This window comes from Cyclopterus lumpus, chromosome 16 (genome assembly GCF_009769545.1).
Source record: "Cyclopterus lumpus isolate fCycLum1 chromosome 16, fCycLum1.pri, whole genome shotgun sequence".
Classification (NCBI taxonomy): domain Eukaryota; kingdom Metazoa; phylum Chordata; class Actinopteri; order Perciformes; family Cyclopteridae; genus Cyclopterus; species Cyclopterus lumpus.
The window spans coordinates 53,827-77,500 of NC_046981.1; the positions used below are offsets into that span (position 1 = coordinate 53,827).

General features: G+C 43.6%; 1 protein-coding gene across 5 annotated transcripts in view; it reads left to right on the plus strand.

The window, feature by feature from the left end:
• The first annotated feature begins 919 nt into the window (after positions 1-919).
• LOC117745040 (CREB-regulated transcription coactivator 2) overlaps positions 920-23,674 on the plus strand; it is a 39,520-nt gene continuing 16,765 nt past the window's right edge. For 3 of the 5 annotated variants that reach the window (XM_034553014.1, XM_034553015.1, XM_034553019.1), the window contains exons 1-9: positions 920-1,113; positions 3,069-3,170; positions 4,089-4,205; positions 10,131-10,192; positions 15,568-15,636; positions 17,621-17,727; positions 19,616-19,642; positions 20,536-20,615; positions 20,915-20,964. In XM_034553014.1, coding sequence (XP_034408905.1) covers positions 937-1,113; positions 3,069-3,170; positions 4,089-4,205; positions 10,131-10,192; positions 15,568-15,636; positions 17,621-17,727; positions 19,616-19,642; positions 20,536-20,615; positions 20,915-20,964 — 791 coding nt within the window. In that variant the 5' untranslated portion in view covers positions 920-936. The remainder of the gene's footprint in view (positions 1,114-3,068; positions 3,171-4,088; positions 4,206-10,130; positions 10,193-15,567; positions 15,637-17,620; positions 17,728-19,615; positions 19,643-20,535; positions 20,616-20,914; positions 20,965-23,674) is intronic. The other 2 variants (XM_034553016.1, XM_034553017.1) reach the window with 2 other exon arrangements.

Consider the following 23,674-nt stretch of genomic DNA (forward strand, 5'->3'; position numbering starts at 1 on the left):
CTTTATTTCATTTTCTTAAATGTAATATCTGCTATTTTATTGGATTGTATATTGTGCATTTTTTCAGGGTTTACCCGCTTGCTGCTGCTACAACCAAATTCTCCCCTGGGGATGAAAAAAGTATACATCTATCTATCTAAGTAAACAAACTATTAACTAACATTCGTCATTTGTTTATAACTTAAAAATATAAATGTTTTAAATATATACATATGTATATATATCGCCCTGGACTTCTTCTATTTTTATATACATATATATATTTGGTATCTCCAGCAGAGGAATGGCTCGGTCCTTCCCGTTTCATTCTTTCAGGGTCAAAGGTCAAACGATGTCAGTAGCGACAATCCGCCGAAAGGGGGCACGCTGGACTTTCTCTCCAACAAGCATAGCTTGTCTCTGTCTGACAGGTGATTCACTCCGTGAGTTTAAATTATGAACAGATTCTCAGAGTGGGCGTTGACACCTCGCACATGCGCCCTGTTCCCTAATGACCACACTGACAAGTTGTTACCATAGAGACAGTATATTATCTTCATCATTATCTTCATTAATATATTCATCATTATAGTCATCATGAGAGAGAAAGAGAGAGAGACATTTTAAAATAAAAATGGTTTACGTATTTGTCTTATATTTTCATTATTTCTGATGTGTTTTACATTTCTTTTTTCGGCCATGTGTAACTCAATATATGTTTAACTTAATTTTAGTTTAGTAGTTGAAACGCAATCTAATGATGGAAACACTCTTTCTACTATGGTTTGTATTTTTTTAGAAAGTGATGAAGGATCTTTGAAAAGTCATTAAACGAACACATGCAACATGTGGAATACTTTAAACTAGGTTTGTTGACATTTTCTGTCCCCAGAAGTAGCTGTGGAGTGAGAGCTCCTCGCTGTCCCGTGTCTCTGTGGGGAAAATCATTCCACTAAGATGTCTGCGACGGGTTCAGGCTGCGGACCCGGACCCGGACCCGGACCCAGCTCGGGCTCCGGGTCCGGGGCATCCAACCCCCGGAAGTTTAGCGAGAAAATCGCGCTGCACACCCAGCGACAGGCCGAGGAGACGGCCGCCTTCCAGGAGGTCATGATGGACATCACCTCCACCCGGGTGAGTGAGAGCCGGAGCCCGCAGGAAGAGAGGCCTTGTGGGGCTGGAAGCTCTGCTGCTGCTGCTGCTGCTGCACGGAGCTCTGCTGAGGGGGGTAGGGGAGACCAGCACGGGGGGTCAGGGTCATGTAAGGGTTAGAGGACATGTGGTGGTGGTGGTTGTTGTTGTTGTTGTTGTTTCCAGAGGGTTAGAGTTAGCTCGCTCTAGCTGCGACTTGTTTACTGCTCCTCCCGCAACACCTCCCCCCCCTCCCCCCTCCACACACACACACGCACACACACACACACACACACACACACACACACACACACACACACACACACGCACGCACACACACATCGAGGACGTGATTCTCCAGATATATTAAACAAGAAGATCTAAATCTCACAGATTGAACACATAATGGTGCCGGAGAACTTCGGCATCCACGTGAGACGCAAGTGAAACCGGTCACCTCGTTTAGAAAAGGCCGTTCTTTAGGGTTCTGGAGCGAATATAGGGTCATAGGTTATATAGTGGTAAGGTTATAGTTATGTTATAGTTATGTTATAGTTAGGTTATAGGGTTAGGATTGTGTTAGTGGTAAGGTTATAGTTATGTTATAGTTAGGTTATAGGGTTAGGATTGTGTTAGTGGTAAGGTTATAGTTATGTTATAGTTATGTTATAGTTAGGTTATAGGGTTAGGATTGTGTTAGTGGTAAGGTTATAGTTAGGTTATAGTTATGTTATAGTTAGGTTATAGGGTTAGGATTGTGTTAGTGGTAAGGTTATAGTTAGGTTATAGTTATGTTATAGTTAGGTTATAGGGTTAGGATTGTGTTAGTGGTAAGGTTATAGTTAGGTTATAGTTAGGTTATAGTTAGGTTATAGGGTTAGGATTGTGTTAGTGGTAAGGTTATAGTTAGGTTATAGTTAGGTTATAGTTAGGTTATAGGGTTAGGATTGTGTTAGTGGTAAGGTTATAGTTAGGTTATAGTTAGGTTATAGTTAGGTTATAGGGTTAGGATTGTGTTAGTGGTAAGGTTATAGTTATGTTATAGTTAGGTTATAGTTAGGTTATAGGGTTAGGATTGTGTTAGTGGTAAGGTTATAGTTAGGTTATAGTTAGGTTATAGTTAGGTTATAGGGTTAGGATTGTGTTAGTGGTAAGGTTATAGTTAGGTTATAGTTATGTTATAGTTAGGTTATAGGGTTAGGATTGTGTTAGTGGTAAGGTTATAGTTATGTTATAGTTATGTTATAGTTAGGTTATAGGGTTAGGATTGTGTTAGTGGTAAGGTTATAGTTAGGTTATAGTTAGGTTATAGTTAGGTTATAGGGTTAGGATTGTGTTAGTGGTAAGGTTATAGTTAGGTTATAGTTAGGTTATAGTTAGGTTATAGGGTTAGGTTTGCAGGGTTATAGCTTAGCGGGTCGTATAGGTTAGTGGTAAGGTTATAGTTAGGTTAGGGTTAGGTTTGTAGGGTTGTATGTTAGCAGGTCCTATAGGTTAGGGGTCTTTGGGTCAGGGGTATGGTTATAGTTATAGGTTAGGGTTATTGGGTCTTTTGGGTTAACATTAGGGTTATAATTTATAGGGTTATAGGGGTATATGTTATAAGTCAGGTTAATGGGTTAGGTTAGGGATTTATGGGTTATAAATTATGGGTTATATGTTATAAGTCATAGGTTATAGGTAGGAAACGGTGCGCAGCGTTCAACATATCATGTCAGGTGTGTTTCTGAGCATCAGAGCTGATGTAGCTGATGTAGCTGATATAGATTATATATTTTTATTAATAATCTGAACCTGACTGGTATTAAATGAACGCAGTTGACAATGCGAGTACAATATTTCCGTCAATACTTATGTTCTATTGGGAGGTACTTTACTTTACGTAGAGTATATTTCTTGAGTACTTTCCACCAGGTGTTAGCCTCATGATTTTGGTCCTCGTCATGTTGCTCCATCAGCTCCAGGCCCAGAAGCTGCGTCTCTCCAGGAGTCAGGGTCTGTACTACGGCGGCTCGCTGCCCAACGTCAACCAGATCGGCCGGAGCCCTCCAGACTTCCAGGTGACTACCTCCGCTCTGGAGTTTCACACCTCCTTTGTTTCTGACTGCTACGGCTTCTGTTTCTATGACTAGTAGAGATAGTAACAAGTAGTTACCCATCCATGTCTAGTTTCCATCTGATTCTGATATCATTTTGATATCGGAACTCTTTTTGCATAAACCTTGCATTGCAATGTATTTCATTTTTTTATTTGAACTGTAGGTGTGGGACTGTTTCTTAAATCTGCTTTGTTTTGAAATAGTGATCAGATGTTTTTATACCCACAAATTAATTTTGATGAAGTAATAAATAGTGTTTGTGTTGAATAGAGGAAGTGGTGAGGAAGTTGCTTTGGCTGCTTGTAACATCGCTTCCCCTCCAAAGTGCTTCCCTTCAAACGGAGGTGACCCACCGTAGATCTTTAAAGTGTGGTTCAGGTTTTCCCCGGGGTCCTCTCATGGTTCAGGTTTTCCCCGGGGTCCTCTCATGGTTCAGGTTTTCCCCGTGGTCCTCTCATGGTTCAGGTTTTCCTCTCTTCACATTTCTTTCTTTGCATCTTGTATCTTTTTATTACGATGGGATATTAATTTGGGGCACGTTCAGGGACAAGATATAAGTCATGTGAGCAGCAGTTCTGTTTTGCAATATAAGGAAAACATTTTTTTTTAAAACAGCTCTTTATTTTAAGATTTAAATCAAAGTCTGCCATAGTAAATGGTTCAACAATAAACTTGCAATAGAACCAACAGGAGTTCTCCGAAAATGTCCTGGAAATGGATTTCTTAAAAACAGTGGGAGCTGTGATAAGAGAGTGGTTTGTTGTATCACTCTTTTTTGTGTTGCTGTTTCCTGTAACATTTTCTTTATTCCAATTAGTGACATTATAAGTGTTGAATAAATGCACACAACAAAACAAAATCAGTTTCTCTCTCATTCAGGGCTCTTTCCCCTCCACTCTGGAGTCCAACCGGTCCACTCGGCATCACGGTCTGGTGGAGCGAGTCCAGAGAGACCGCCGTTTCATCCCACCAGTCCGACCCTACCGCAACCGACAAGTATCCTTCAGTTCACTGTCAAATATAAACCTACATGAGGCTAAAGTTATTTCATGTTTTTCTTTTTCCAAACAACCACATATTAGTCTATCTCTCAAACCTGTCTGACTTCCTGTCTGACTTCCTGTCTAACTTCCCATCTGTCTTCATGTCTGACTTCCTGTCTGTCTCTCAGCTCTAAGCCCATTGGTTCCTACTGAGGACACATGTAGTTTCATCAGTCAGCTCCTCCATCAGCTGCTCTCTGTAGGTTTGATCAATAAACAGGAGGAAGTAGTGGTTTAGTGGAGGATGAATCCACATGTAGTGCTCTTGTGAATATTTGTATGTAATTGAGTCAAAGTAAACTACGGTTTGTGGTGATGGCAATGAATGAACAACAGTGAGGCTCACTGATGTGTCCTAATGGAGTTCTATAGGCAGGAATAAAATATATTAGGATACTTGTTGAGACAGGGAGTATGCTCTGTATGATGAGGCGGACACAGTGTCCAGAATACAATGTCTAGTCTGCTGCTCCATCTCCTCATACATCTCGTCCTCATACAGAGCTTGAAGAGTCCTCTCGTCCTCATACAGAGTCCTCAGACAGAGCGTCCAGAGTCCTCTTGTCCTCATACAGAGCTTGAAGAGTCCTCTCGTCCTCATACAGAGTCCTCAGACAGAGCGTCCAGAGTCCTCTTGTCCTCATACAGAGTCCTCAGACAGAGCGTCCAGAGTCCTCTCGTCCTCATACAGAGCTTGAAGAGTCCTCTCGTCCTCAGACAGAGCGTCCAGAGTCCTCTTGTCCTCATACAGAGCTTGACGAGTCCTCTCGTCCTCAGACAGAGTCCTCAGACAGAGCGTCCAGAGTCCTCTCGTCCTCAGACAGAGCGTCCAGAGTCCTCTCGTCCTCATACAGAGCTTGAAGAGTCCTCTCATCCTCATACAGATTCCTCAGACAGAGCGTCCAGAGTCCTCTCGTCCTCATACAGAGTCCTCAGACAGAGCGTCCAGAGTCCTCTTGTCCTCATACAGAGCTTGAAGAGTCCTCTCGTCCTCATACAGATTCCTCAGACAGAGCGTCCAGAGTCCTCTCGTCCTCATACAGAGTCCTCAGACAGAGCGTCCAGAGTCCTCTCGTCCTCATACAGAGTCCTCAGACAGAGCGTCCAGAGTCCTCTCGTCCTCATACAGAGCTTGAAGAGTCCTCTCGTCCTCATACAGAGTCCTCAGACAGAGCGTCCAGAGTCCTCTCGTCCTCATACAGAGTCCTCAGACAGAGCGTCCAGAGTCCTCTTGTCCTCATACAGAGCTTGAAGAGTCCTCTCGTCCTCATACAGAGTCCTCATACAGAGCTTGAAGAGTCCTCTCGTCCTCATACAGAGTCCTCAGACAGAGCGTCCAGAGTCCTCTTGTCCTCATACATAGCTTGAAGAGTCCTCTCGTCCTCATACAGAGTCCTCAGACAGAGCGTCCAGAGTCCTCTCGTCCTCATACAGAGTCCTCAGACAGAGCGTCCAGAGTCCTCTCGTCCTCATACAGAGTCCTCAGACAGAGCGTCCAGAGTCCTCTCGTCCTCATACAGAGCGTCCAATTCAATTTCAATTTCAATTCAGTTTATTTTGTATAGCCCCATATCACAAATTACAAATTTGCCTCAGAGGGCTTTACAATCTATAAACATACAACATCCCTGACCCAGGACCTCACATCGGATCAGGAAAAACTCCCCAAAAATAACCTTTCACAGGGAAAAAAGGGAAGAAACCTTCAGGAGAGCAACAGAGGAGGATCCCTCTCCCCGGATGGACAGAAGAATATATGTCATGTGTACAGAATGAACAGCATTTACAAAGTTACATAAACACATTACATGAATATGACAATGTATGAATGGAACTCCAACCCATGAAACAGAAGGAGGTAGAGAGGAGGGGGGGCGGGGCATCAGCAGGGCCAATGGGAGGCCGGTTCACCAGCATCAGACACCTCCAGGTCCAATGGACCCTATGAGACGTGAAGTCACAACGACTCCGGGGAGGAAGCAGAGTTAATAAGGTGCAATGGAGAGATGTAAATTCATCCATAAGGAGAGAGAGAAGAGGAGATAGGTGCTCAGTGTATCCTAAAACATCCCCCAGCAGCCTATAAGCCTATAGCAGCATATCAAGGGGATGGACCAGGGCAAACCTGATTCAGCCCTAACTATAAGCACTATTAAAGAGGAAAGTCTTAAGTCTATTCTTGAATGAAGTGACTGTCTGCCTCTCGGACTGAAAGTGGAAGCTGGTTCCATAAAAGAGGAGCTTGATAACTTGTCCTCTCGTCCTCATACACAGCGTCCAGAGTCCTCTTGTCCTCATACAGAGCGTGAAGAGTCCTCTCGTCCTCAGACAGAGCGTCTCCTCAGACAGAGCGTCCAGAGTCCTCTCGTCCTCATACAGAGCGTCTCCTCAGACAGAGCGTCCAGAGTCCTCTCGTCCTCATACAGAGTCCTCATGCAGAGCGTCCAGAGTCCTCTCGTCCTCATACAGAGTCCTCAGACAGAGCGTCCAGAGTCCTCTCGTCCTCATACAGAGCTTGAAGAGTCCTCTCGTCCTCATACAGAGTCCTCAGACAGAGCGTCCAGAGTCCTCTTGTCCTCATACAGAGCTTGAAGAGTCCTCTCGTCCTCATACAGAGTCCTCAGACAGAGCGTCCAGAGTCCTCTCGTCCTCATACAGAGTCCTCAGACAGAGCGTCCAGAGTCCTCTCGTCCTCATACAGAGTCCTCAGACAGAGCGTCCAGAGTCCTCTCGTCCTCATACAGAGTCCTCAGACAGAGCGTCCAGAGTCCTCTCGTCCTCATACAGAGTCCTCAGACAGAGCGTCCAGAGTCCTCTCGTCCTCATACAGAGTCCTCAGACAGAGCGTCCAGAGTCCTCTTGTCCTCATACAGAGCGTCTCCTCAGACAGAGCGTCCAGAGTCCTCTCGTCCTCATACAGAGCTTGAAGAGTCCTCTCGTCCTCATACAGAGTCCTCATGCAGAGCGTCCAGAGTCCTCTCGTCCTCATACAGAGTCCTCAGACAGAGCGTCCAGAGTCCTCTTGTCCTCATACAGAGCTTGAAGAGTCCTCTCGTCCTCATACAGATTCCTCAGACAGAGCGTCCAGAGTCCTCTCGTCCTCATACAGAGTCCTCAGACAGAGCGTCCAGAGTCCTCTCGTCCTCATACAGAGTCCTCAGACAGAGCGTCCAGAGTCCTCTTGTCCTCATACAGAGCTTGAAGAGTCCTCTTGTCCTCATACAGAGTCCTCAGACAGAGCGTCCAGAGTCCTCTCGTCCTCAGACAGAGTCCTCAGACAGAGCGTCCAGAGTCCTCTTGTCCTCATACAGAGCTTGAAGAGTCCTCTCGTCCTCATACAGATTCCTCAGACAGAGCGTCCAGAGTCCTCTCGTCCTCATACAGAGTCCTCAGACAGAGCGTCCAGAGTCCTCTCGTCCTCATACAGAGTCCTCAGACAGAGCGTCCAGAGTCCTCTTGTCCTCATACAGAGCTTGAAGAGTCCTCTCGTCCTCATACAGAGTCCTCAGACAGAGCGTCCAGAGTCCTCTCGTCCTCAGACAGAGTCCTCAGACAGAGCGTCCAGAGTCCTCTTGTCCTCATACAGAGCTTGAAGAGTCCTCTCGTCCTCATACAGAGTCCTCAGACAGAGCGTCCAGAGTCCTCTTGTCCTCATACAGAGCTTGAAGAGTCCTCTCGTCCTCATACAGAGTCCTCAGACAGAGCGTCCAGAGTCCTCTCGTCCTCATACAGAGCGTCCAATTCAATTTCAATTTCAATTCAGTTTATTTTGTATAGCCCCATATCACAAATTACAAATTTGCCTCAGAGGGCTTTACAATCTATAAACATACAACATCCCTGTCCCAGGACCTCACATCGGATCAGGAAAAACTCCCCAAAAATAACCTTTCACAGGGAAAAAAGGGAAGAAACCTTCAGGAGAGCAACAGAGGAGGATCCCTCTCCCCGGATGGACAGAAGAATATATGTCATGTGTACAGAATGAACAGCATTTACAAAGTTACATAAACACATTACATGAATATGACAATGTATGAATGGAACTCCAACCCATGAAACAGAAGGAGGTAGAGAGGAGGGGGGGGCGGGGCATCAGCAGGGCCAATGGGAGGCCGGTTCACCAGCATCAGACACCTCCAGGTCCAATGGACCCTATGAGACGTGAAGTCACAACGACTCCGGGGAGGAAGCAGAGTTAATAAGGTGCAATGGAGAGATGTAAATTCATCCATAAGGAGAGAGAGAAGAGAAGATAGGTGCTCAGTGTATCCTAAAACATCCCCCAGCAGCCTATAAGCCTATAGCAGCATATCAAGGGGATGGACCAGGGCAAACCTGATTCAGCCCTAACTATAAGCACTATTAAAGAGGAAAGTCTTAAGTCTACTCTTGAATGAAGTGACTGTCTGCCTCTCGGACTGAAAGTGGAAGCTGGTTCCATAAAAGAGGAGCTTGATAACTTGTCCTCTCGTCCTCATACAGAGCGTCCAGAGTCCTCTTGTCCTCATACAGAGCGTGAAGAGTCCTCTCGTCCTCAGACAGAGCGTCTCCTCAGACAGAGCGTCCAGAGTCCTCTCGTCCTCATACAGAGCGTCTCCTCAGACAGAGCGTCCAGAGTCCTCTCGTCCTCATACAGAGCGTCTCCTCAGACAGAGCGTCCAGAGTCCTCTCGTCCTCATACAGAGCGTCTCCTCAGACAGAGCGTCCAGAGTCCTCTCGTCCTCAGACAGAGCGTCTCCTCAGACAGAGCGTCCAGAGTCCTCTCGTCCTCAGACAGAGCGTCCAGAGTCCTCTCGTCCTCAGACAGAGCGTCTCCTCAGACAGAGCGTCCAGAGTCCTCTCGTCCTCATACAGAGCGTCTCCTCAGACAGAGCGTCCAGAGTCCTCTCGTCCTCATACAGAGCGTCTCCTCAGACAGAGCGTCCAGAGTCCTCTCGTCCTCAGACAGAGCGTGTAAAGTTCTCTCTTCATACAGAGCGTCCAGAGTCCTCTCGTCCTCATACAGAGCGTCTCCTCAGACAGAGCGTCCAGAGTCCTCTCGTCCTCATACAGAGCGTGTAAAGTTCTCTCCTCATACAGAGCGTCCAGAGTCCTCTCGTCCTCATACAGAGCGTCTCCTCAGACAGAGCGTCCAGAGTCCTCTCGTCCTCAGACAGAGCGTGTAAAGTTCTCTCCTCATACAGAGCGTCCAGAGTCCTCTTGTCCTCATACAGAGCGTCTCCTCAGACAGAGCGTCCAGAGTCCTCTCGTCCTCAGACAGAGCGTCCAGAGTCCTCTTGTCCTCATACAGAGCGTCTCCTCAGACAGAGCGTCCAGAGTCCTCTCGTCCTCTCGTCCTCAGACAGAGCAGCTCATACCAAACATACCAAGCAGTTCATGTTCATCTACCTGAGTTCAATCACGATCAGTTCAGCTGACTTCATTCACCTACCAAACAAAACAAAAAAAAACGATGTTTTTGGAAGTGCATCTGAGGTTTGTAAAATGAGATGAAAACAAATCCTCATAGGAATCTTTAAAGATCCAGACTAGGAGGTCCAGTTCCAGGTCGTGAAGTTCCTGCAGTAGAAAAAGGTTTCTGAAGCTCGTGGGTCTGATTTAAAGGCGGCAGTAGTCTCGATGCATGTGGAAACAGGGAAAGGACCAACTCCACCTATAAACCTTTAAGGGGGCAAATGGGGCAGAAAGTTCAGGGAGAACAACCGAGGAGGATGCTTACTTTCCACTCATGTAAGGAAGCTCCTCGAGGTCATAAGGAGACATCAGTGTGACATTGACACTATTTCATGACCAGTTAAGAACTCCATGTAGTAACTTTCAATAGAATCTGAAAGAACAGGATCATTTGTTATTCCTGAACCAGTGTTCTCCTCAGGTGGACAGCTTGCCGTATAACTCTGCCTACTTGTCCCCACCTCCTGACCCCAGCTGGAGAAGGTACTGTCTCCACCAACCTGTCTGTCTCTATTAAGTCATGGCTGTCCTGTTGTTTCCAAACATCTTGTTTCAGTCTGCTCTGCTCTGAAAACCTTTGTGACGCCTTTTGTGAGGGTTGAAAAGGACAAAAGCATGACAACAGAACTCGATGAGGTGAAGATAGAAGTGTGAAAACTTGATGACAAACACACTTTTGTGGTCGCTGCAGGTCTTACGAGACTCAATGAAGGCTTAGAAATACATTGAAAGATGATTGAATGACTTGGTGTCTGCTTCGGTAACTTCACTCATAAACAGGGCTTTGTTTCAGTACCAAAATCATACCTTTGAGGAATATATACAAATAGTATAAGTTTGTCTCAACACAAGCAGGTGTACCAGCACTTTGCCTGAGTAAAAAGCAGACTAACAACACGGAATATTGTTGGTGTTGATTCAGACTTTGAGCAGTTGAGTCGTAAATCTTTGGAAACTTAAGTAAATTGTTGTTTCAGCCTATTGTCCTCTCTGTATGTGTATTTGTCCATAAGAACTCACCTCAAATGAGGAACATTGTGCTTTACATAAGAAAACAACTAACTAAAGTCCAACATCACAAGCTGAACCATGAAACCTATACATTTGATTATTTTTAAGGTAACTGATAATTCTAAAATAAATGTCCAGGTAATTTAAAGTTTTACTTTGTGTCTTAAATTAGTTTTTCTGGAATCTACAGAAACCCTGTATTCTGTATGATAAAGTCTTTATTTAACCAGGTTCGAAGTGCTCAATAAGAAGTCTACTGCCTCCACACAGAGCTCAACATGGCGACCACTGAGACGAAAGACACGCTCTAACGAGAGCTAACGACACGCTCTAACGTGCGCTAATGACACGCTTAAACGTGCGCTATCGACACGCTCTAACGAGAGCTAACGACACGCTCTAACGAGAGCTAACGACACGCTCTAACGTGCGCTATCGACACGCTCTAACGAGAGCTAACGACACGCTCTAACGTGTGCTATCGACACGCTTAAACGTGCGCTATCGACACGTTTAAACGTGCGCTATCGACACGTTTAAACGTGCGCTATCGACACGCTCTAACGAGAGCTAACAACACGCTCTAACGTGTGCTATCGACACGCTTAAACGTGCGCTATCGACACGTTTAAACGTGCGCTATCGACACGTTTAAACGTGCGCTATCGACACGCTCTAACGAGAGCTAACGACACGCTCTAACGTGTGCTATCGACACGCTTAAACGTGCGCTATCGACACGTTTAAACGTGCGCTATCGACGCGCTCTAACGAGAGCTAACGACACGCTCTAACGTGCGCTATCGACATGCTTAAACGTGCGCTATCGACACGCTTAAACGTGCGCTATCGACACGCTCTAACGAGAGCTAACGACACGCTCTAACGTGCGCTATCGACACGCTTAAACGTGCACTATCGACACGCTTAAACGTGCGCTATCGACACGCTTAAACGTGCGCTATCGACACGCTTAAACGTGCGCTATCGACACGCTCTAACGAGAGCTAACGACACGCTCTAACGTGCGCTATCGACACGCTCTAACGTGCGCTATCGACATGCTCAATTGTGCGCTAAAAGACACGCTTAAACATGCACTAAAAGACATGCTTAAACATGCGCTAACGACACACTTAAACGTGCGCTAACGACATGCTTAACCGTGCACTAAAAGACATGCTTAAACATGCGCTTACAACACGCTTAAACATGCGCTAAAAGACATGCTTAAACATGCACTAAAAGACATGCTTAAACATGCGCTAAAAGACACACTTAAACGTGCGCTAACGACATGCTTAACCGTGCACTAAAAGACATGCTTAAACATGCGCTTACAACACGCTTAAACATGCGCTAAAAGACATGCTTAAACATGCGCTAAAAGACACACTTAAACGTGCGCTAACGACATGCTTAACCGTGCACTAAAAGACATGCTTAAACATGCGCTTACAACACGCTTAAACATGCGCTAACGACACGCTTAAACGTGCGCTAACGACATGCTTAACCGTGCACTAAAAGACATGCTTAAACATGCGCTAAAAGACACACTTAAACGTGCGCTAACGACATGCTTAACCGTGCACTAAAAGACATGCTTAAACATGCGCTTACAACACGCTTAAACATGCGCTAACGACACGCTTAAACGTGCGCTAACGACATGCTTAACCGTGCACTAAAAGACATGCTTAAACATGCGCTAACGACACGCTTAAACATGCACTAAAAGACACGCTTAAACATGCGCTAAAAACACACTTAAACGTGCGCTAACGACATGCTTAAACGTGCACTAAAAGATACACTTAAACGTGCGCTAAAAGACATGCTTAAACGTGCACTAAAAGATACACTTAAACGTGCGCTAAAAGACATGCTTAAACGTGCACTAAAAGACATGCTTAAACATGCGCTAAAAGACACACTTAAACGTGCGCTAACGACATGCTTAACCGTGCGCTAAAAGACATGCTTAAACATGCGCTAAAAGACATGCTTAAACATGCGCTAAAAGACACACTTAAACGTGCGCTAACGACATGCTTAACCGTGCACTAAAAGACATGCTTAAACATGCGCTTACAACACGCTTAAACATGCGCTAATGACACGCTTAAACGTGCGCTAACGACATGCTTAACCGTGCACTAAAAGACATGCTTAAACATGCGCTAACGACACGCTTAAACATGCACTAAAAGACACGCTTAAACATGCGCTAAAAACACACTTAAACGTGCGCTAACGACATGCTTAAACGTGCACTAAAAGATACACTTAAACGTGCGCTAAAAGACATGCTTAAACGTGCACTAAAAGATACACTTAAACGTGCGCTAAAAGACATGCTTAAACGTGCACTAAAAGATACACTTAAACGTGCGCTAAAAGACACACTTAAACGTGCGCTAAAAGACAGGCTCTAACGTGTACTAAAATAAACGCTCTAACGTGCACTAATGATAGTTTTTGATCAGATATTGATGTTGACATTCTATAAGTTGCAGTAACCAAATTAAACAGGGACATTCACTGAGGTGCAATTACTAGAGAGACTGAAGTTCCCCATTTCCTCCTGCTGGACACTGAGACTTCACAGAGGTTTTCATGGATCCTACTGAGGCTGCTGCTTCGGTTCCTTTGCCTCTGCAGCAGTTACACTAACCTCTCAACAACTAACTGGAAAACCTGAGCTGCTTTTTTTGCCCTACTTCCTTTCTGGGAATCTATCCCATTCCATATTTTGGGGAGCTATTTTGGGGAGCTATTCTTCTGTTTTCTACAACCAGTTTCCAGTCAATTCATGTTTGCCTGCTTGCGTGTTTTCTGTTTTTTACCCTTCCGAGAGAGACTGGTCACAGTCCACTGTCACAGAGGTCCATTGTCACAGAGGTCCATTGTCACAGAAGTCCGTTGTTACAGAAGTCCGTTGTTACAGAAGTCCGTTGTTACAAAGGTCCGTTGTTACAGAGGTCCATTGTTACAGAGGTCCGTTGTTACAGAGGTCCACTGTCACAGAGGTCCATTGTCACAGAGGTCCATTGTCACAGAGGTCCATTGTCACAGAAGTCCGTTGTTACAGAAGTCCGTTGTTACAAAGGTCCGTTGTTACAGAGGTCCATTGTTACAGAGGTCCGTTGTTACAGAGGTCCGCTGTCACAGAAGTCCGTTGTTACAGAGGTCCGTTGTTACAGAGGTCCATTGTTACAGAGGTCCGTTGTTACAGAGGTCCATTGTTACAGAGGTCCGTTGTTACAGAGGTCCGTTGTTACAGAAGTCCATTGTTACAGAGGTCCATTGTTACAGAGGTCCATTGTTACAGAGGTCCGTTGTTACAGAAGTTCATTGTCACAAAGGTCAATTGTTACAGAGGTCCGTTGTCACAGAAGTCCACTGTCACAGAGGTCCATTGTTACAGAGGTCCGTTGTTACAGAGGTCCGTTGTTACAGAAGTCCGTTGTTACAGAGGTCCGTTGTTACAGAGGTCCGTTGTTACAGAGGTCCGTTGTTACAGAGGTCCATTGTTACAGAGGTACGTTGTTACAGAGGTTCATTGTCACAAAGGTCAACTGTCTCAGAGGTCCGTTGTTATAGAGGTCCGTTGTTACAGAGGTCCATTGTTACAGAGGTCCGTTGTTACAGAAGTCCGTTGTTACAGAGGTCCGTTGTTACAGAGGTCCGTTGTTACAGAGGTCCATTGTTACAAAAGTCCATTGTTACAGAGGTCCATTGTTACAGAGGTCCGTTGTTACAGAGGTCCGTTGTTACAGAGGTCCGTTGTTACAGAGGTCCATTGTTACAAAAGTCCATTGTTACAGAGGTCCATTGTTACAGAGGTCCATTGTTACAGAGGTCCGTTGTTACAGAGGTCCGTTGTTACAGAGGTCCGTTGTCACAGAGGTTCATTGTCACAAAGGTCAACTGTCTCAGAGGTCCGTTGTTATAGAGGTCCACTGTCACAAAGGTCCATCTTTCTAAACATCAGGTTTTAAAGTGTCATCGTGCTGTCCCACCTGCACTTTGCTTTGCGTTATGGTAGCAGCTCCAGTTTGATGACGTTTGTCTTAGCTCTTCTTCTGTGGTGTTCATGCCAGATGAAGTTTTAGTATTCCATTTATTTTTTGTAATTAAAAAAGACCAAACCCAACAATGTGTTAGACAAGAGAGAAGAAGCATGCTAGGAGCCAATGAAAATGGAAAAGTGAACTTACTAAAAGTAAAACGATAACTGTACTAAGATATAGTTAAAACAGAGGAAATGATACTCAAAGGCGGGTAAAATAAAGGACTGGTGCTCTTTGCACTGGTGGAACGATAAAGTACTTAAAGGAGAACAAATTAAGGAGGGTTTGTGAAAAACCTCCTGAAACGGATGTTCTGTCTTTTGGGAGAGGACTGTTGGTCAAACAAACAAGGCATTTTATTGGATTATTTTCACAGTTTTATGAAATTTTTATATAAATTAAACTAAATATGATTGACAGATTAACCGCTAATTTGCAATACTTAATAAAGGTTTTTTTTTTTTAGACTTTGTGAGAACTCGTGATGATGCATAAGTCCTCATGTTGCGTGGTGTAAACTAAGATCACAAGTGAATAAGCAGATATTGATGTCTTTAGCTGGTCCACAGTCACAAAACTCAGCATTAGCTTCGTCTGTCGTGTCGGTTGACATGCCAGCCTCCTTCTATCCTTTGCTCGCTTCCCTCATCTTCCTCTTTTGCTTGCTCTTCGAGGCCACGTTCTTCTTTTTCTTCTCCCCATTTCTTCCTCCCCTTTTCATGTCTCGCTTGGTGGAGGAAATAACTTTTTGTTCTTGTCGATCATGAAAAGGAATTGGTCCGGAAACTTCCCCGGGGATAAAAGCCAGTTGTTTCATCTCCCCACCACTGCACTCAACAGGTGAATCCTCCTCATCCTCCTCTTCCTCCTCTTTACTTCCTTATGCTGGCCGTCCTCCAGCTCCCACCGTTAGAGTTCAAGTCCTCTGCAAAATCAAAATCAGTGGGTGAAAATGAGTGTCCTATCAAACATGTTATTTCTTCTTTCTTTGGCTGACTTGATTAAGGAAGAAGCTTTTCTGCTTTTTAAACTAATCTAAATTCTTCCTTTCTTGTTTATCTTTTCCTTTTATCTGCACGCTATCGTTATGTAAAAACTTCTGTGAGGACCATAGGGGTGTCTAACTCGCCAACTACCGATGTTTGGTCAGTCGCGTGTTAGTTTTCAATGTCACCTGGCTAGATCACCATGGTACCTGAACTTCAGACTAACTGGGCCCGTTCATGTCCACAGTTTCAGATTTAAAATCAGTTTTAAAAAGCATCTCTCAATAGTCGATATTCAATCTGTGAGTGACACAGCCTCTGAATCCGTTTAACATCAAAGGTACTTCAGTAACCCTCTCTTCCCGACCGCTTCACATTCAGCTACAAACCGGCCCAATGCTGCTGAAGGTCAATTTCTGAAGGAGCAAATCGAACCACTTCCTCTGCTAAAAGCTCAGACCGGACACTGTCCCCCCTCCAACTAGGTCATGAAATCCTGTCCATGAAAATCAGTCAGGATAGGACACAAGGGACAACCCTGGTGAAGGCCAGCACTTTGGTCACACAAGCCCCAGAACCCAGGTACCCCATTTTCCCGCAATACCCCATTCAGGACTCTCTGGGGAACATGGTTGTAGGCTTTCTCCAAGTTTAAAAAACACCTGCAAGGGTAAAGAGCTGGTCCAGTGTTCCACAGCCAGAACAGAATCCTCATTGCTCCGGATCTGAAGTTCGACAATCGGTCAGAGTCTCCTTTCCAGCACCTTGAAATATACTAGATGTATACCCTGAACACTAGAGCACACTCTCTGGTCCACCTTTTTAAAAACTTCCAAATCACTTTTGAACACTAGGGGGCGATGCACTTAATCGCTCAATATCACCAGTGAAAACTTATCAAAAAAATATAAAACTATGTGAGCCTGGAGCAGCGGCAAAGAACACCATTCGCCATGAAAATGGAAGTTCTTTTAACTCGGCCATACGTTATGTAATCTGCTCCATATTTCTCATATGTCATGACATACTGACCCTGAAGACATCCATATGATCATATAGAATTCTAGTCATAGCGCCACCTAGTGGCAACATTAAGTTACATGTTTTCTACTCTTATACCCTTCTCCTCACAGATTAATCAGATCCCTCTCAGAATGTGTCAGAATAGACTTAATACCTTGATAATGCTTCGCTGTGAAGATTGTATGGACTCGTTGAAGGCCGGCGAGTTGGAGCATCGCCGAAGTTTGTAACAGGGTTTGTAACACACATGTAAAGTCAAAGATGTAGTTACCTGATATGATTTTAATGCTTCAAAATGGCAATTCGCCTCGATAGCATATGATAGGCATATGTAAAACATGTAAACTGAAAAGAAAGTCTCTTGGGACCATGCTCTAAACGGTACCGGAATTCGACCATTTTGAGTTTTGTGTGATTTTTCCATTAAACTTTGTCTATTTCTCGCCACTATACGTTACTGGATTCCTGATGAAGGGAATTTATCAGATCCATTTCAAATGTATTATGTTGATGCATGTTGTCTCGTGCCATACAGTGGATACAGCAAGTGGTGGACTGTTTCCAAAGCATAATTTCCAGCATCACTCCATGCAGGAAAAAAAATGTCTAACTCGTGGTCGCTTTGTCTAGCCAGTACCCCCGACGTGCTCAAAGGGGCGATTGCCCGCACATCGCTGCTAGCAGCTTTAATTTAACTTTTAAACTCACACTGTGTTGGAGAATGACTTTCAACTTCTTCAAAAGCTGTTTTGTTTGCAAAGATTCTCTCTCTCTCTCTCTAAATGTCTTCACACTGAGTTTTTCTTGCTGCTCAGGACAAACTCTGACTCGGCTCTCCACACCAGCGTGATGAACCCTTCCACAGGAGACCCCTTCACTGCAGGAGGATGCAGCCTCACCCCCCAGAGCAACAGATGCACCGGTGAGGCAGCACTCCGAATTAAAACCGCACCAGATGCTTTAAAATCTACATGTTTCTCATAAATGTTGGTCAGATAAATATGTTTTGAGGAACAGTTATTTCAAAGGCGCATTAAGGCTCAAACTGAATATGAACAGCTTCATCCTCAGTTTAGTTGTAATCCAATATGATCCGTGTACACTTCCTCTTAAAGCCTGACTTAAACTGAGGCCGTTGCCCTTCTACAAGCTATTTATTGCAACAGAAGGTGGGTTAACTGAGAAGTATAGTTTAAGATGGTCCCTGAACCAAAAAGATGACATCAACATATCAAGATGATACTTAGCAGCAGCTAAATGTGTGTTGAAAGCATGGCACATCTCAAATGTAAATGAAGTCATTCAACTTTACATAAGAAGGAATAGATATTGTAATTTTTTTATAGACACTTACTGCTTTCCAAAATGTGTTCAGGTTTGTAAAAGAGCTAGAGGTTGACTCTATTTCATAAACAGACTTTACTTTTGTAGGATTTGCATTCATTACTATGTTCTCTAGAAGTCAGCCGGTGGGCTGCTTCACCAGTATGAGTCGATGGTAAAGTGCGTTGTTCACAGTTAGTCTGGGTCTTCTGTAGAAGTGTGGCGTCAGAAAGCAGGAAGTTGATTGTTGGTCATTGGTCCTTTTTATATAATACAAAAATTCTAATATTTATATTTTCAATTTTTTTTCACTACTACATAACAATTTGTTTGATTTGTCCCTCGTTGTTATTTCTGATTCTGAGGAGACGTGTAATATGATCTTCTGAGCTCTGATGAGTACTTAGGGTGCCATGTCTAGGACTGAATGAAGACCTTGTTGTTGTCATGAACAGGCTTGAGGAAAGTGGATTACTCTCATCAATGTAAAATGTCCTAAAAAGCATGTAGAAGGATTTCAGCATCTGAATTGAATACAATGGACATGTCCCAGAAATGGAAAAATAATGCAAATTTGGTAATAATCTTGATATGCAGCTAGTCACGGCACGCCCTAGTCGATGTGTTTTTGAGCAATACACTTAACCCTGAATTGCTCCCTGTAGCTATGGTGTATGAATATAAGTCGTTTTGGATTAAAAAGCGTAATGTAATGTAAAGACATAATGTTCCACAGACGTGTGTAAAACCATTTGTTTTCATAAGCCTGTTTGTATGCATCATTTGAAGTTTCGCATTAGAAAAGCTGGATGGGAATACAGCTGGGTATCCTCAATGGCACAGAAAGGTTTTTGGGTGTGTGCCCTAAACAGTATATGAAAACGCTTTTTCAGGATAAATTGTGACGTAGTCACCATTTAACTCACTTTGCTGATCAGCTGTTTCAGCTGTCGACGTCTCCTTGGATATATATTTATATGTGTTTTATCTCCGAACGGCACAAAGCATGAAAGAACAATTTAAAACTAAATCTGGAAGCTCTCTCTCCATTTTTCTCTTCCCGATGGTTTGATGAACTCGGCCACATGTTGGTGTCCGGTTCACTGCGTCATGTGCTTCATGTGTGGCCTCTTGAAGCCATGTGATGGCGAAGGGATACAAGGTTCTTCTTTGGATGTCATGTGGTGACCTGTTCTTTGTTCTGGTTCAACACACACTCCTCAGGATAAAGATCTCCATGTTAACAGGTTTCCCTCCAGCTGCCAGCAGAAGAATCAGGATGTTATGAATATAAACTGAAGAAGATAAGATAAGATAATCCTTTAGTAGTCCCGCAGTGGGGACATTTACAGTATTACACTCAGCAAAGGGGTAAAGTACACACAAGAGACATAGTAAAATCAAAAACAAGTGATGTAAATAATAAACAGTAAAAAACAGAAGCCAATATTTCCAACTAAAAAACACCTGTCTGTCTGATCCTGCAGGTCAGAGTGATGGAGAGGGCAGAAGAAGTGAGTCGTCTTAAATCTACTGTCGTCTTTCTAAACCCAAGAGACACGAATCACTGCCACCAACATATAATGTTCAAAGCTTTTGATTGTAGATCACGTCTGCCTGAGAAACTCATCTATGAAGATTTGTAGGAACAAGTTGAGAAAAATATAAATGAAATGTGTGCACCAAGTATATTTTAATCAATAAACAGTATATATATATATATAAATACTGATGAGATAATGACTTGATTAATCTGCTGATTATTTTCAATGAATTTTCGATAAATATTTCAGGAGCACACCGAACCCTAACAATATATGTGAGTGCAAGCAGACACTTTGAGCACAAGCAGGGACTGAGTGTGAGGACAAGGTTTAGAGGAAGAGCATTACATCTGAAGGAAAATCAATAAGTCTTGCTCTCAAAACGAAAGAACACGCTCGTGAATGAAGATAGCAAGAACCTACACATAACTTCACTGTGTGTGACATTGAAGACATGTAAACACACATTTCAGTTAAAAGTGTGAATATCTGTCGAAGCAGGTACTTGTAACTTCCAGATATATTATTTGGCAACAAAGGTCCTTGCAACTCAGAACACCTTTGAATTCATCTCTTACTCATGTTGACACATTGCACAAATCAAAACTGAGCTTTGTAAGAATATGGTGCAATAGTCTTCCAAGCTAACTTAATAATCACAGATTTGTCATACATGCTGTACCATAGTTGAAGGTACCGGCTCCCACTTACCCTCTTTACCGCAGCTACATTCCTCTAATAACTTTCAAACTGCTCAACATCAGACTCACTCACAAGTCAGACGAGGAAAAGGCATCTTCTTCTGCATCTTCCTGCTCCATGTTTGAGCTGATATGTATCTGACAATGATTATTTCCCCCCAGTGTTTCCATACCCGGTGCCCCCCATTGAAGAGAATGTGTTGGATGAGGGGAAACTGCTCAAACCCTGGGACACCAAGAAGGTACAGGCACCGCTTCTGTTGTATTATACCTGAGCAGTGTTTTAATCTCTTTCATTCATATTTTACTGTCGGTACAGATTCTTTGATATTTAAAGGGAATAAATATTACTGACTTACTGTTTAATCATTTAGTTTTTTTGGTAGCATTAAAAGGTTTTTACAGGTGTGTAAAGAGTTCTTCATATCATAATGTTGTGTTTGATAATGTTATCAGATGTAACCGATCACTTAGAAGTCTGCAAGTTTCAGTTTTTCAAAAGGTAAATAAAGGACAAAAATACAATTTGTTTCCTTTCCAGTTGCCTCTGTTGTCATCCCGACCCAAGTCCTGTGAAGTCCCTGGCATCAAGTGAGTTACTGGTGTAACGTGTTGTTACTGGTGTAACGCGTTGTTACTGGTGTAACGTGTTGTTACTGGTGTAACGCGTTGTTACTGGTGTAACGTGTTGTTACTGGTGTAACGCGTTGTTACTGGTGTAACGTGGTGTTACTGGTGTAACGTGGTGTTACTGGTGTAACGCGTTGTTACTGGTGTAACGCGTTGTTACTGGTGTAACGTGGTGTTACTGGTGTAACGCGTTGTTACTGGTGTAACGTGGTGTTACTGGTGTAACGCTTTGTTACTGCTGTAACGTGTTGTAACGTGCTGTTACTGGTGTAACATGTTATTGTAACGCGTTGTTACTGGTGTAACGTGTCGTTGTAACGCATTGTTACTGCTGTAATGTGTTGTAATGCATTGTTACTGGTGTAACGTGTTGTAACGCATTATTACTGGTGTAACGTGTTGTTGTAATGCATTGTTACTGGTGTAACGTGTTGTAACGCATTGTTACTGGTGTAACGTGTTGTTGTAATGCATTGTTACTGGTGTAACGCATTGTTACTGGTGTAACGTGTTGTTGTAATGCATTGTTACTGGTGTAACGTGGTGTTACTGCTGTAACGTGTTGTTGTAATGTGTTATTACTGGTGTAACAAGTTGTTACTGCTGTAATGCGTTGTCACTGGTGTAACATATTGTCACTGGTGTAACATATTGTCACTGATGTAACGTGTTGTTACTGGTGTAGCATGTTACTGGTGTAACGTGTTGTTGTAACATGCTGTTACTGGTGTAATGCGTTGTTACTGGTGTAACGCATTGTTACTGGTGTAGCATGTTACTGGTGTAATGTGGTGTTACTGGTGTAACGCATTGTTACTGGTGTAGCATGTTACTGGTGTAATGTGGTGTTACTGGTGTAACGCATTGTTACTGGTGTAACGCGTTGTTACTGGTGTAACGCATTGTTACTGGTGTAGCATGTTACTGGTGTAATGTGGTGTTACTGGTGTAACGCATTGTTACTGGTGTAGCATGTTACTGGTGTAATGTGGTGTTACTGGTGTAACGCATTGTTACTGGTGTAACGCGTTGTTACTGGTGTAACGCATTGTTACTGGTGTAGCATGTTACTGGTGTAATGTGGTGTTACTGGTGTAACATTTTGTTGTAACGTGTTACTGATGTAGTGTGTTACTGATGTAGTGTGTTACTGATGTAGCGTGTTACTGGTGTAACGCATTGTTACTGGTGTAGCATGTTACTGGTGTAATGTGGTGTTACTGGTGTAACATTTTGTTGTAACGTGTTACTGATGTAGTGTGTTACTGATGTAGTGTGTTACTGATGTAGCGTGTTACTGATGTAACGTGTTGTCACTGGTGTAACATATTGTTGTAACGTGTTACTGATGTAGTGTGTTACTGATGTAGCGTGTTACGATGTAACGTGTTGTCACTGGTGTAACATATTGTTGTAACGTGTTACTGATGTAGTGTGTTACTGGTGTAGCGTGTTACGATGTAACGTGTTGTCACTGGTGTAACATATTGTTGTAACGTGTTACTGATGTAGTGTGTTACTGGTGTAGCGTGTTACGATGTAACGTGTTGTCACTGGTGTAACATATTGTTGTAACGTGTTACTGATGTAGTGTGTTACTGGTGTAGCGTGTTACGATGTAACGTGTTGTCACTGGTGTAACATATTGTTACTGATGTAACGTGTTGTGTTGTTACTGATGTAACGTGTTGTGTTGTTACTGATGTAACGTGGTGTTGCGTGTTGTTACTGGTGTTTCGTGTTACTGGTGTTGCATGTTGTTACTGGTGTAGTTACTGGTGTTGCATCTTGTTACTGGTGTAGTGTGTTGTTACTGGTGTAGCGTAGTGTTGCGTGTTGTTACTGGTGTTTCGTGTTACTGGTGTTGCATCTTGTTACTGGTGTAGTGTGTTGTTACTGGTGTAGCGTAGTGTTGCGTGTTGTTACTGGTGTTTCGTGTTGTTACTGGTGTTTCGTGTTGTTACTGGTATAGGGTGTTACTGGTGTTGTATGTTGTTACTGGTGTAGCTTGTTACTGGTGTAACGTGTTGTTACGCGTGTTACTGGTGTAACGTGTTGTGACTGGTGTTGCGTGTTACGTGTGTTGTTACACGTGTTGCATGTTGTTACTGATCTTATGCGTTTATGAACAGTTTGGTTTCCCCTCTCCGTGGAAACCCTGATATCACATGCTACTTTCATACAGCACATGATTCCATTTAAGGCTGTATCAAGATTATTTTACTCATGACTCTCTGGTGGCAATAATTGGTTTCTCTGCTGCTGCTTTTGGTGAACAGTCATCATCTGTTCTCTTTATCCTTTAACCAAAAGAGAATCAGAGTGCTGATTCTCTTTCCTCACTGGTTTACAAGGGTCCTGGTTTTACCTGAACCCTGATCCTGATTTTACCTGAACCATGGTCCTGGTTTTACCTAGACGCTGGTCCTTATTGTACTTCTGATAGTGGATCCTCCTCTGTTGTTCTCCCTGAGGTTACTGCCCTTTTTCTCCCCTTAAAGGTTTTTGGGGGAGTGGTTCCTGTTCTGATGTGAGGGTCAAAGGTCAGAGGATGTGAGGGTCAAAATCAGAGGATGTGAGGGTCAGAGGATGTCGTATGCATACAGATTGTAAAGCCCTCTGACGAGAGTTTGTGATTTGTGATTTTGGGCGATGCAAAATAAATTGCGTT